We start from the raw sequence: 12,989 nt of genomic DNA, 5'->3' as shown, positions 1-12,989 counted from the left end.
CTTTTGCTGAGTCCCAAGAGTAATAATAATAACTTCAAGGATTATTTTTTAATAAAGCTTTGCGATGCTTAAAATAAGTCTAAATATTAATCTCTGTCAAGAATAAAAATTAAAAAATGTTAGAAATGATTAAATAAAAAGCTAACTAGCTTTTTCATTTTTCTCCGTGTGAATCACTGCTGCTTGCTGATTTTACTCTAAAGGCGATCTTTGGGCATTAGAGGGTTAAGTTGTTTTCAAATATTACGCGAGGAACGCTGTCGAATCGAAGCTGTCACGAAAAGGCCCATTCGAGTGAGTAACCAAAAACACGACACAGCGGTTTTTGATTTGATTGGTGCTGCAAAAATTCAATATTTTTCTGTGGATATCTCCTAAAATCGTCTAGATTACCATTAATATATTAAAGCCGAATAATGTCCGACATTCAGACACTAGTTGATATGGGATTTCCCAAGGAGAAAGCGTAAGTATTTTGCGCTGCCGCTTTGTTTTAGTGGTATAAAATGTAAAACATTTCAGCGAACGTGCCCTCCAGGTCACCAACAACAAGGGTGTGGAAGCGGCCATGGAATGGTTGCTGGCCCATGCCGACGAAGATATTCCATCGAGCAGTGGCTCATCATCGTCGACGCAACAGCAACCCGAGGTCGAAGGACCCACGTCAGAGGATGCGACTCCTAGTACTGCCACCGACGAGGCCGCACCGGTGGCCAAGTCGCTCAAGTGTGATGAATGTGGAAAACTGTTCAAATCGCAGGACGAGGTTGAGTTCCATGCGGCCAAAACGCAGCACAGCAGCTTTTCGGAATCTACCGAGGAGAAAAAACCGCTGAGCGAGGATGAAAAAAAAGCCCAACTGGCCCTGCTGGAAGAGAAGATGAAACGCAAGCGCCAGGAGCGCGAGGAGAACGAAAAGAAGGAAGCACAAGAGCGGGAGCGATTGCGTATCAAATCCGGCAAGGATATGCTGGAGGCCAAGCGAAAGCTTGAAGAGCAGGAGATGAAGAAAGTGATGGATCAACGGCGAAGGGAGAAATTGGAGGAAAAGGCTGCCCGCGACAGGGTGAGGGCCCAGATTGAAGCCGATAAAGCGGCTCGGAAGGCGAAGCAAGCTGGGTAAGTACTAATTACTGTTTTCAACATTAATTTTAAATGGTTTTATTATGTCCTTCATTCAACGGTACTATGTATTACAATATTTACTTGTTCAGTTCAGAGATTTGTGACGATATCGATATATCCGATAATATCGATAAATATCGGGTTGGAATTATCGATACGATAACCTATATTTCAAAATCTGATATCGACGTATTATGTATTATGTTCATTTCTACGATAGCCTAGCTTAAAACTTTATATCAGGTCAAGGAGGCTGCAAAATACTCAATTATTAGTACAAAATACGTATTTCGGTGACTAACTGGGACTACCCAATAAATTGGTGAAACTCTTTTACCCATAAATGCGTATTAGAGCTGTAATAAATTGCGTACTTTTAATTCCGCCATGGAATATTTTCATGGGTCAAATTAACGCATTTTTAGTACACAAATATATGGGCGGATTTCTTGGTTCATCGAAAATGCTAAATTTCTTTCAGGCCAACTATTATAGACGTAAATAGGAAATAATACAAGTTTACATTGTATTCTTTATTCTTAAATAGATACAATAGTTCGGATTCGTGATTCCTTCATGTTTCGTTGTAAAAACGTTGTCTTCAAATTCCACACCTTTGTCCGGATATGAACGGATATGAGATATAATAGCTTCGCTTTTCAGTCTGATGTAGGCTTCCTCCATCCTCTTAAAGTTACGTGCCATAATATCAATGTCTTCGGCGAAACCAAATAACTGAACGAACTTTGTGAAAATCGTACCACTCGTGTCGATCCCGGCCCTTCGTATTAGCCCTTCCAAAGCGATGTTGAATAGCAGACACGAAAGAGCATCACCTTGCCGTAACCCTATGTGCGTTTCGAAGGGACTCGAGAATGCCCCTGAAACTCGAACTACGCACATCGCCCGATCAATCGTCGCTTGGATCAACCATGTCAGTTTATCCGGAAATCTGTATTCGTGCATTAGCTGATCCCTATCGATTGAATCATATGCGGCTTTGAAGTCGATGAATAGATGATGTGTGGGCACGTTATATTCGCGGCATTTGGCATTGGCGAATAGCGAACACCTGGTCCGTGGTGGAGCGTTCGCACATAAAACCCGCCTGGTACTACCCCACTAATTCTTGCAATTGGTGCTAGCCGACGGCATAAAATTTCGGAGAGTACCTTGTAGGTGGCGTTCAGCAATATGATTGCTCGGTAGTTGCTACAATCCAGCTTATCGCCCTACTTGTAAATGGGACACACCACACCTACCATCCACTCCTCTCAAATCTAGGTAATCCTCCGGCAAAACTTCCTCCTCCCAAATCTTGGTAATGATCCAGTGCAGCGCTCTAGCCAGTGCCTCACCACTGTTTTTAAATAGCTATCCTGGTAGTTGGTCAAGCCCAGGGGCTTTGTTGTTCTTCCTCCTGGATTTCCTGGAGATCCGGAGCCGGTAAAATTATGTCCTGCGCGCGTTCTCCCAGGTTCATCACCACAACGCCATCTTCGTCTGCCACATCGGTATTCAGGTGTTCTTCGTAGTGCTGCCGTCACCTTTGGATCACCTCACGCTAGTTCGTAAGAAGATTCCCGTTTATGTCCTTACACAGGGTGTCTACTCATCTGTGAAAACAAAATTCCCTGATTTTTCCAGGTTTTTTCCAGGTGTTTTACATTAATTTCCAGGGAAAAACAAACGTGCCATATATAGATTTTGACAGCAAAATAATCAATTCAAAAAAGTATATATTGCGTATATATAATGTTAAAGAATATTTTGGTGGCTTCACAAAAACAATGTTGTAAATTACTTAAGAAATTCCTCCAGGAATTCCTTCGCAAGTTCACCCAGAAATTGCTTCAGCCATTCAATCAAAATTTCTTCAGGAATCACATAGGAAATTTCTCCAGGTATTCCTTTGAAAATTTCTCCATAGATTCCATCGAAAAATCCTCCGGATTTTAAGAATTGCTTCAGAACTTTCTCCAGGATTTAATTTGAAAATTTCTTTGCTAAAACTTTAGAAAACATCTCAAGGAATTGTTTCGGAAATTTCTTCAGAAATGCATTTCGAAAATGTCTTGTGAAAATCCATCGGAAATACCTTTATAAAATACTTTGCAGATTTCTTCAGATATTCTTCTGAAATTTTTTTCAGGAATTTCTTTGGAAACTTGGTAAGAATTCTATCGAAAATCTCTTTGAATTTTATTTCAGCTGTTTTTTTTTAAGAAACTTAAGAAAACTAGAAAACTACGGAAATATGTTTGGGAATTTCTTCAGGAAATCCTTCAGAACGTCTTACGAAAACTCCTTCAGGAAATGTGTTGATGCAAAAATATGTGATCGCTGGGTCCATGACGTTAGGCATAAGGATGTTAGGCATAATACCTTCTTTATGTCGTGGGCTGTTTTTGGGGCATTTTATGCTTAACATCCTTTATGCCTAACGTCCTTATACCTGTTCGCGTGACCAACATCTAGTTTGTTCTAGTTTGTGACCAACATCTAGTTTGCTTGGACCTAGCAGCCAAGGTACCGGTACTATAAGTGTCAAACGGCCAAGTTATAGCCTATTCAGATTACGCCATTTATGATCATAAATATCATGATAAACAACAACCTGATGCCATCACCATACATTCAATTTTCTTTCTCCGCTTTAACACGATATTTATTACGATAAATAATCTAATCGTAATCTGAATAGGCTATTAAGCTTATTGAAGCATATTTTAGCAGAATAATTTCAATGGTTACAGCGCCACTATTACTGCGTTCTATTACTGCTTTACTGTAAAACCTTCGGAAAATGCTTCGGATATTTTTTTTTGAAATTCCTTGGGATTTATTAAGAACTCATTCAGAAGTATCTTAAGGAAAACTTTAGAAAACACCTGGAGGAGTTATTCCGGATATTTTGCTTTCAAGAATTCTTTGGAAATACTTCGAGAATACCTTTAGAAATTCCTTTGTAAAATCCATTCGGGAATCCTTCGGCTATTCTTTCAAATCACTCAACACTTCACAAATCACTCAACACTTCACAAATCACTCAACACTTTTTTTTAATCCCTTCAGGTTCCCTTTCGGGAATTTCTTAAGAAACCATACGAAAAATCGTCCGGAAATTCGTCTCGAAATTCCTCCGGGAATTCTTTTGGATTTTTATCTTGGTAATTCCTCCAGAAATAATTTAGAAAATTACTAATCAGTTCCTCCAGGAATTGCTTTGAAAAATCCTAACTAATTTAGTATTTTTTAATATATTCCTAAAGATTTTCCGAGGGAATACTCAAAAGAATTTACAAAGCAATCCCTAATTGATTTCCCGAATAAATTCCTAGATTCCACCAAGAATAGCTTAGAAAATTCTCCAGGAATTCCTTGGAAGATGGCAAAACTTTTTTTGCGGAACAACGATCCCATAACGTTCACTACATTTTCAATAGATTTGATTGGTATATTTATTTAAATATTTTTAAGGATCTTTTTCATCTTTTCATCTCATGATCACCGGGTATTCAAATTTCCCTGATTATATCAGGAATTCCCTGATAATTCCAGGTATTTTCCAGGTGGGGAGAATTTTCCTGATAATTCCAGGTTTTCCAGGTTTTTCCAGGTAATAGACACCCTGTTACACATATCAGACTGTGGCACGTGGCCCTTACGTGAACGGTTCAACTTCTCATAGAACTTTCGTGTGTTATTAGCGCGGTACAGTTGCTCCGTCTCTTCATGGTCTCGATCTTCCTGCTGGCGCTTTTTCTCCGGAAAATCGAGTTTTGTCTGTTCCGCGCCCGTTTATATCGTGCTTCGTTTGCCCTCGTGCGGTGTTGCAGCAATCTCGCCCATGCTGCATTCTTCTTTTCCAGTAGATGCTGACATTCGCCGTCTTACTAGTCGTTTCTCAGATCCGGTAGCATCGTGCCAAGTGCAGCGGTTGCGGTGCTACCGAATATCTCTCGAATATCTCTCCAGCTATTTTCAAGAGACGCTGCGCCTAGCTGCTCTTCCGTTGGGAGTGCCACTTCCAGCAGCTGCGCGTATTCTTGGGCTAGTCTACCGTCTTGTAGCCGCCTAATATTAAGCAGCGGCGTTCGACTTCGACGCGTGTTGCACGCCGTCGAGAGTTTTTGAGCGCAGGCATACTGCAACGAGGTAGTGGTCGGATTCAATATTCGCACTGTGGTAAGTGCGTACGTTCGTGATATCGGAGAAGAATTTACCGTCGATTAGATTTGGTTTTCCGTTTCTTGGTTAGGTGATCTCCATGTGGCCTTGTCGATATTTTTTCGGGGAAAGAAGGTGCTTTGGACTACCATTCTGCGGGAGGCTGCGAAGTTTCTGCATCGTTGGCCGTTGTCATTCGATACGGTGTGCAGACTATCCAGTCCGATGGCCGATCTATACATTTCCTACCTTCCTACCTGTGCGTTCATGTCGCCGATGACGATTTTGATGTCCCGCAGTGGGCATCCATCGTATGTCTGCTCCAGCTGTGCGTAGAACGCTTCTTTCTCGTCGTCGGGTCTCCCTTCGTGTGGGCAGTGCATGTTGATGATGCTATAGTTGAAGAAACGGCCTTTTATCCTCAGCTTGCAAATCCTTGCGGTGATTGTTTGCCACCCAATCACCCGTTGACGCATCTTACCCAGCACTATGAAGCCGGATCCTAGCTCGTTGGTGGTGCCACAGCTTTGGTAGAAGGTAGCCGCTCGCCCGCTTTTCCACACTTTCTATCCTGTCCAGCAAACGCCACGACGTCGAAGTTGCGGGGATGTAATGCATCGTAGATTATCCTGTCGCAACCTTCGAAACCTAGCGACTTGCAGTTCCATGTTCCAAGCTTCCAATCTTGATCCTTTATTCGTCGCCTAGGTCTTTGCCGATTATATCGAGTCGCATTATCTCTTATATTGTTCGTAATTATTGGTTTTCCAGGCGGCTTATTGGGCCTGCGCAAAGCTCCTGTCGCCTTGGCGGGGCCTACTTGCGGATATATGCAGTTTTTTTTATAGGAATTTAACAGGGCCCACTGTCAAACCCCACCACATCCTAGGCAAGCCCCACAGCTCGCAGATGGCCTGGGGATATCGAATCAAACTGGTATGTTCATATACAGTGGAAGTGGAAGAATTCCAATTCTGTTTTTTTTTTACCTTGACTCATAGGGCCGCATAGGATCATGGCGCCTGCCTAGGATGTGGTGGGGTTTGACAGTGGGCCCTGTTAAACCTCTATAAAAAGCTGCATGTATCCGCAAGTAGGCTCAGCCAAAGCGACCGTGTGCCGCTCAAAGCGCACAAGCCCAAGTCCTGGTGTTAGGTGGGACGTTAAACAGCCCTGACACGACGGCCCTCCGACGAGACAGGAGGTTTGCGCAGGCCCAATAAGCCGCCTTTAAAAACAACTATTACGAACGACATAGAAGATAATACGACTCGATACAATCGGCAACGACCTAGGCGACGAATAAAGGATCACGATTGGAAGCTTGGAACATGGAACTGCAAGTCGCTAGGCTTCGCAGGTTGCGACAGGATAATCTACGATGAATTACATCCCCGCAGCGCAGCTGGAGCAGACATACGATGGATGCCCACTGCGGGACGTCAAAATCGTCATCGGTGACATGAACGCTCAGGTAGGAAGGGAGGAAATGTATAGACCGGTCATCGGACCGGATAGTCTGCATACCGTATCGAACGACAACGGCCAACGATGCATAAACTTTGCAGCCTCCCGCGGAATGGTAGTCCGAAGCACTTTCTTCCCCGCAAGAATATCCACAAGGCCACATGGAAATCACCTAATCAAGTAACGGAAAACCAAATCGACCACGTTCTAATCGACGGTAAATTCTTCTCCGACATCACGAACGTACGCACCTACCGCAGTGCGAATATTGAATCCGACCACTACCTCGTTGCAGTATGTCTGCGCTCAAAACTCTCGACGGTGATCAACACGCGTCGGAGTCGTCCGCCGCGGCTAAACATTGGGCGGCTACAAGACGGTAGATCAGCCCAAGACTACGCGCAGCAGCTGGAAGTGGCACTCCAACGGAAGAGCAGCTAGGCGCAGCATCTCTTGAAGATGGCTGGAGAGATATTCGATCCGCCATTGAAGCACCGCAACCGCTGCACTAGGCACGGTGGCTCCGAATCAGAGAAACGACTGGTATGACGGTGAATGTGAACAGTTAGTTGAGGAGCAGAATGCAGCATGGGCGAGATTGCTGCAACACCGCACGAGGGCGAACAAGGCACGATATAAACGGGTGCGGAACAGCCAAAACTCGATTTTCCGGAGGTAAAAGCGCCAGCAGGAAGAACGAGACCGTGAAGAGACGGAGGAACTGTACCGCGCTAATAACGCACGAAAGTTCTATGAGAAGTTGAACCTTTCACGTAAGGGCCACGTGCCACAGCCCGATATGTGTAAGGACATAATCGGGAACCTTCTTACGAACGAGCGTGAGGTGATCCAAAGGTGGCGGCAGCACTACGAAGAGCACCTGAATGGCGATATGGCAGACAACGGTGGCGGTATGGTAATGAACCTAGGGGCACGCGCGCAGGATTCTTGCGACTTCCGGCTCCGGATTTCCAGGAAATCCAGGAGGAGATCGGCCGGTTGAAAAACAACAAAGCCCCTGGAGTTGACCAACTACCAGGAGAGCTGTTTAAACACGGTGGTGAAGCACTGGCTAGAGCGCTGCACTGGGTGATTACCAAGGTTTGGGAGGATGAGGTTCTGCCGCAGGAGTGGATGGAAGGTGTCGTGTGTCCCATCTACAAAGAGGGCGATAAGCTGGATTGTAGCAACTACCGCGCAATCACATTGCTGAACGCCGCCTACAAGGTACTCTCCCAAATTTTATGCCGTCGACTAACACCAATTGCAAGAGAGTTCGTGGGGCAGTACCAGGCGGGATTTATGGGTGAACGCTCTACCACAGATCAGGTGTTCGCCATACGTCAGGTATTGCAGAAATGCCGCGAATACAACGTGCCCACACATCATCTATTCATCGACTTCAAAGCCGCATATGATACAATCGATCGGGACCAGCTATGGCAGCTAATGCACGAAAACGGATTTCCGGATAAACTGACACGGTTGATCAAGGCGACGATGGATCGGGTGATGTGCGTAGTTCGAGTTTCAGGGGCATTCTCAAGTCCCTTCGAAACCCGTAGAGGGTTACGGCAAGGTGATGGTCTTTCGTGTCTGCTATTCAACATCGCTTTGGAGGGAGTACTACGAAGGGCAGGGATTAACACGAGTGGTACGATTTTCACGAAGTCCGTCCAGTTATTTGGTTTCGCCGACGACATTGGTATCATGGCACGTAACTTTGAGAGTATGGAGGAAGCCTACATCAGACTGAAAAGCGAAGCTAAACGGATTGGACTAGTCATCAACACGTCGAAGACGAAGTACATGATAGGAAGAGGGCCAAGAGAGGACAACGTGAGCCAACCACCACGAGTTTGTATTGGTGGTGACGAAATCGAGGTGGTTGAAGAATTCGTGTACTTGGGCTCACTGGTGACCGCCGATAACGATACCAGCAGAGAAATTCAGAGGCGCATAGTGGCTGGAAATCGTACGTACTTTGGACTCCGCAAGACGCTCCGATCGAATAGAGTTTGCCGCCGTACCAAACTGTCTATCTACAAAACGCTTATAAGACCGGTAGTTCTCTACGGACACGAGACCTGGACGATGCTCGTGGAGGACCAACGCGTACTGGGAGTTTTCGAAAGGAAAGTGTTGCGTACCATCTATGGTGGGGTGCAGATGGCGGACGGTACGTGGAGGAAGCGAATGAACCACGAGTTGCATCAGCTGTTGGGAGAACCATCCATCGTTCACACCGCGAAAATCGGAAGACTGCGGTGGGCCGGGCACGTAGCCAGAATGTCGGACAGTAATCCGGTGAAAATGGTTCTCGACAACGATCCGACGGGAACAAGAAGGCGAGGTGCACAGCGGGCAAGGTGGATCGATCAGGTGGAGGACGACTTGCGGACCCTCCGCAGACTGCGTGGTTGGCGAAGTGCAGCCATGGACCGAGCTGAATGGAGAAGTCTTTTATGTGCAGCACAGGCCACTCCGGCCTTAGTCTGATGATAAAAAAAAAAATAGGATCATGGATGGATTAAAAACTTGTTTCACTACGCCAGGATTTTTAGAAATGTTATAAGAAACACCGTGCCGTTTATTCAGAAAATTGACTATTTTCACCGGTTTCGGATCTTCCGGAGGACTAGCAGAAGATACATTGAACTTAAAAAATGTCGTCAATGAGAGTATCTATCCTCTTTATTACTTTCCCGAAAAAAATCACGTTGATAACATTTTAATTGGCTTCAATATAACGGATTTTCAGACTGTTGTACTTTTTACAACACGTGAGTTTTCGTGTAATGAAAATTGAAGCGAGTTGCGGAAGGTTTTTCAGAATTTTAACGGGCATTTTTAAATCGTCGCCGTATACTTTGTTATTGATTCTGTTGTTTCTCACCATTGCATGTTTTGTTCTCCTTGCCTCTCAAATTCGTCAATAGTCCCGGAAAATCTTTTGATGATTCCCTAACACAGACATCTGTTTTCAAAATTCCAGCGAAAGTTTCGTTGCTCCCGCGCCAGCCCCAGTTGTCACCAGTCCAACTGATTCGCCGAAGCCGGCCGTTTCGAAGACCTACACAAACGCTCGCATCCAGATTCGCATGCTGGACGGTAGCACTCTGGTGGAAACCTTCGATGCTAAGGAACAGCTCGCTGCCGTGCGGCTGTTCGTGCAGCTTAAATTGGGAAACGCTTCCGCTCCGTTTGGCTTGATGACGAACTTCCCTCGGAAGGTTTTCAGCGGAGACGACTTCGACAACTCGCTGGATAAGCTTGGACTGGTTCCATCGGCAGTGCTAATCGTGACCAAGGCACAATGAGAAAGTTAGGGCATTTTTTTTATTTGGACAGGCGTTGAGTGACAAATGCGGCGGATTTGTGTGTAAGAGTCGAGCAGGGATGTGATTAACAGTGGTAAGAGAAATGCAAGTGGTTTGGAATATTTATTGGTTTTGTCAAAAAGAAAAAAAACGAAAAAAACTAAATTTCAACTTATTTTGTTATTATATTTACTTAAGATCAAAAAGAAAATCCCTTATATGAGTAGTTAGAATCGGGTTGCTTCACTTTTAAGGGCGTTTTAATTACGATTAAGGGTACTATTTACAATGCTAAAAAAGTAACACTTGTTATGATGACCGATTAAATTATTTGTCGGATGCCAGGTTCAAAACTAAACTTCATTACCTCATTACTTAATCAAATATTATTGATTGTAGCTTTAGCAGTTTTAATTTCGTTAAAAAGATGGAACTAAGTAATCAAAATAAAAAAAATAAGGATGACATGATAGGTCGTGTTAGTTGTTCGTCATATGAGCTGTCTAAACATAAGATTTTGATGAGCTATGCAAAAATGCCTTCATCTGTAATTTACATTGTCGCCCACTTTAGCAACTGAATTAGTTTGTAGATGTTAACCCAAAATTTCATTGTTTTCTTCTCCTGTGCTTTCTTTCGTTTATACTCTTCTAAAAGAATTTCGGGTGACTTATTTTCTTTTTGACTGCGTAATGAAGGTATCGTTGCTGGGTAGATAATCGGTTTGTTAAGATTACAATTTGTAATGAGCTTACCCTGAGGTTGATCGATAAAAACATCCTCGAACAAAATTCCATCACAATCTTCTAGTTCCAAGTACTTATTGAAACAGACGCGAATCTCGTTCAAAAATTGATGTTTTGTTGCTTTGTCGTGATAGCACTCTATGGCGGCGTTCCTCTGCAACTGCTCCATTAAAACTTGATGAATCTCTATCACGGTGTAGTTGTTTCCAGGCAGTACTCCGCCTTTCCCAAGCACATCTGCCATCGAATGCTGCTGCAGCCATGATAGGCCCTGACCAAAGTACTTATTCTCCGTATTAAGCTGGACCAAGACGGCTGCGGCGCAAGTTCCATGCTTCAGCCACTCGTGCCGCCATAACGAATCATAAGGTTTATTTTTCTCGACATTTATCCAAAATTGCTCCAGTTGTTGCTCGATTCCATCCAGTTCAGTCACGTTAAAAACTGCAGTCTTGTTACAGAAACTTGGTCCGATGGTGTTCAGTTTTGTAGGCCAAATTCCGTGGATAGTCCAAATATTCTGAGCTGAAGGCAGCCCACAATCATTGCTTGGACCCTTCTCCCGCCACTCATAGCAAGCCGTTATAGGCCATCGTTGAGTGAAAATAAGTAGGTCGAACTCTGGATCTTCCTCTAGTAAGGCTTCATTTACATCTTCGTCTGAAGTTGAATTGTCCTCTTCTGATGAGCTGGAAATTGTAGAATAAAATCGTAAACATAAATAGCAAAGGCCTTGATTATCGAGAAGTCGATAATTATTGAGTCATGGAAAAATAATATGGAAATCTCGTGCAAAGTTCTTACGTGGTATACGTATCTTACAACGAGAACATCTCATACTATCATCCGTATTTTTTTCCGTTTGATTTGAAATATTTGCTCTGAATTCAATTTCTTACGACTGAATCACATCACCATAATATTAATTGTGGAACAGATTATATCAAATCCATGAAATAAACAATTAGATAACGCTGAGTTGTTCACCTATGTTGAAACAACTCATTGTCTTCGCTCAATCTCACCTGTCAGCCCGTGTACAATCATACAGGTAGAAAAATACCAAAATTGTCGCCAGTAATGCCAATTTCATATTTGGAGAAATTTTATCCGCCATCGGTTTTCCTTCTGTTTTCTCGAAGGCTTTCACATGCCCATTGAATGTGTGAGGAGAGAAATAATTTTTCTTCTACTGAAATTGTTGTTTCGCACTGCAGCGTTGCGTTTTTCTTTCAATTATCTTATCAGCCACGTACGGTTGAATAACTTTTCAATCAAATGATGATTGTTGTCACCGATTGTAGTGTTGTAAAACTGGTTTTATTTTGCAAATGTTAGTTTTTTGTCCTTTCTTTTGTTCAATGACATCCGATGATGTATTCCTTCTGCGACTTGAAACCAAGCGAATAAAAATGAAGACTGTTTCCATCTGTCGTCCCATCATAAATAAACAATGCTGTCAGTCGAGGGATAGGAATTTGGCAAATGACAGCGTAATCACGATGGCTGCATGCTGGATGCTCTCGTATACCGTGTAACAGGGTATTATTGGTCATGTGTATAACATTTATTTTCAATTTGATATTAATGGAAGATTTGTTATACAGTAGACGTTCGATATCTGCAAGTAAATGACTGCAATGCTTTTTGACTGCAATTCGATAGTTGCAACAGTTTTGCAGTTATCGGACCGCTAAACTTCAAACTGATGTCAGACTCAATGACGGCTGCATTGCGCTGCACATTTAGATGCACTTTTATTGCATCTGATGTCGTTTGGCTACAAAGCAAGACCATGCTGAGGGTGGCTGGGTTCGATTCCCGGTGCCGGTCTAGGCAATTTTCGGATTGGAAATTATCTCGACTTCCCTGGGCATAAAAGTATCATCGTGTTAGCCTCATGATATACGAATGCAAAAATGGTAACCTGGCTTAGAAACCTCGCAGTTAACAACTGTGGAAGTGCTTAATGAACACTAAGCTGCGAGGCGGGTCTGTCCCAGTGTGGGGATGTAATGCCAATAAGAAGATGTCGTTTGGCAACCGTTTGCCATCTACACTGCCGCTAACCGCAAGTCAGACTTATCTGGATATGGCGTCCATATACATACGTCCATATAGGCAAATTTTGGGCATAATTGGATGTGTTGTAACTATGTCA

At 43.5% G+C, this 12,989-nt stretch overlaps 2 protein-coding genes across 2 annotated transcripts; one reads left to right on the top strand and one right to left on the bottom strand.

Annotated features, from left to right (window-relative positions):
* Positions 1-271: 271 nt before the first annotated feature.
* LOC134212521 (UBX domain-containing protein 1) lies at positions 272-10,257 on the top strand. The gene is made up of 3 exons (XM_062690479.1): positions 272-466; positions 523-1,119; positions 9,758-10,257. The coding sequence occupies exons 1-3, from the start codon at positions 417-419 to the stop codon at positions 10,080-10,082; spliced, it is 972 nt and encodes a 323-aa protein (XP_062546463.1). The 5' UTR covers positions 272-416; the 3' UTR covers positions 10,083-10,257.
* On the bottom strand, positions 10,193-12,243 carry LOC134212520 (ribonuclease Oy). Its single transcript, XM_062690478.1, has 2 exons — positions 11,854-12,243; positions 10,193-11,517 (listed from the first exon to the last, which is right to left on the bottom strand). The coding sequence occupies exons 1-2, from the start codon at positions 11,943-11,945 to the stop codon at positions 10,635-10,637; spliced, it is 975 nt and encodes a 324-aa protein (XP_062546462.1). The 5' UTR covers positions 11,946-12,243; the 3' UTR covers positions 10,193-10,634.
* Between the last annotated feature and the right edge of the window lie 746 nt (positions 12,244-12,989).

The sequence above is a fragment of the Armigeres subalbatus genome, chromosome 2 (genome assembly GCF_024139115.2).
Source record: "Armigeres subalbatus isolate Guangzhou_Male chromosome 2, GZ_Asu_2, whole genome shotgun sequence".
NCBI lineage: Eukaryota > Metazoa > Arthropoda > Insecta > Diptera > Culicidae > Armigeres > Armigeres subalbatus.
This window is presented reverse-complemented; position numbering and strand designations above follow the sequence as displayed.

What these genes read in the sequence shown, in the direction of transcription:
- LOC134212520 (XM_062690478.1), bottom strand. Translation starts at nt 11,945, where the DNA reads ATGGCGGATAAAATTTCTCCAAATATGAAATTGGCATTACTGGCGACA. An exon ending in GATTGTACACGGGCTGACAG is followed by an intron (nt 11,518 to 11,853) that starts GTGAGATTGAGC and finishes TACAATTTCCAG; the next exon opens with CTCATCAGAAGAGGACAATT.
- LOC134212521 (XM_062690479.1), top strand. Translation starts at nt 417, where the DNA reads ATGTCCGACATTCAGACACTAGTTGATATGGGATTTCCCAAGGAGAAA. An exon ending in GGATTTCCCAAGGAGAAAGC is followed by an intron (nt 467 to 522) that starts GTAAGTATTTTG and finishes AAAACATTTCAG; the next exon opens with CGAACGTGCCCTCCAGGTCA. An exon ending in CGGAAGGCGAAGCAAGCTGG is followed by an intron (nt 1,120 to 9,757) that starts GTAAGTACTAAT and finishes TCAAAATTCCAG; the next exon opens with CGAAAGTTTCGTTGCTCCCG.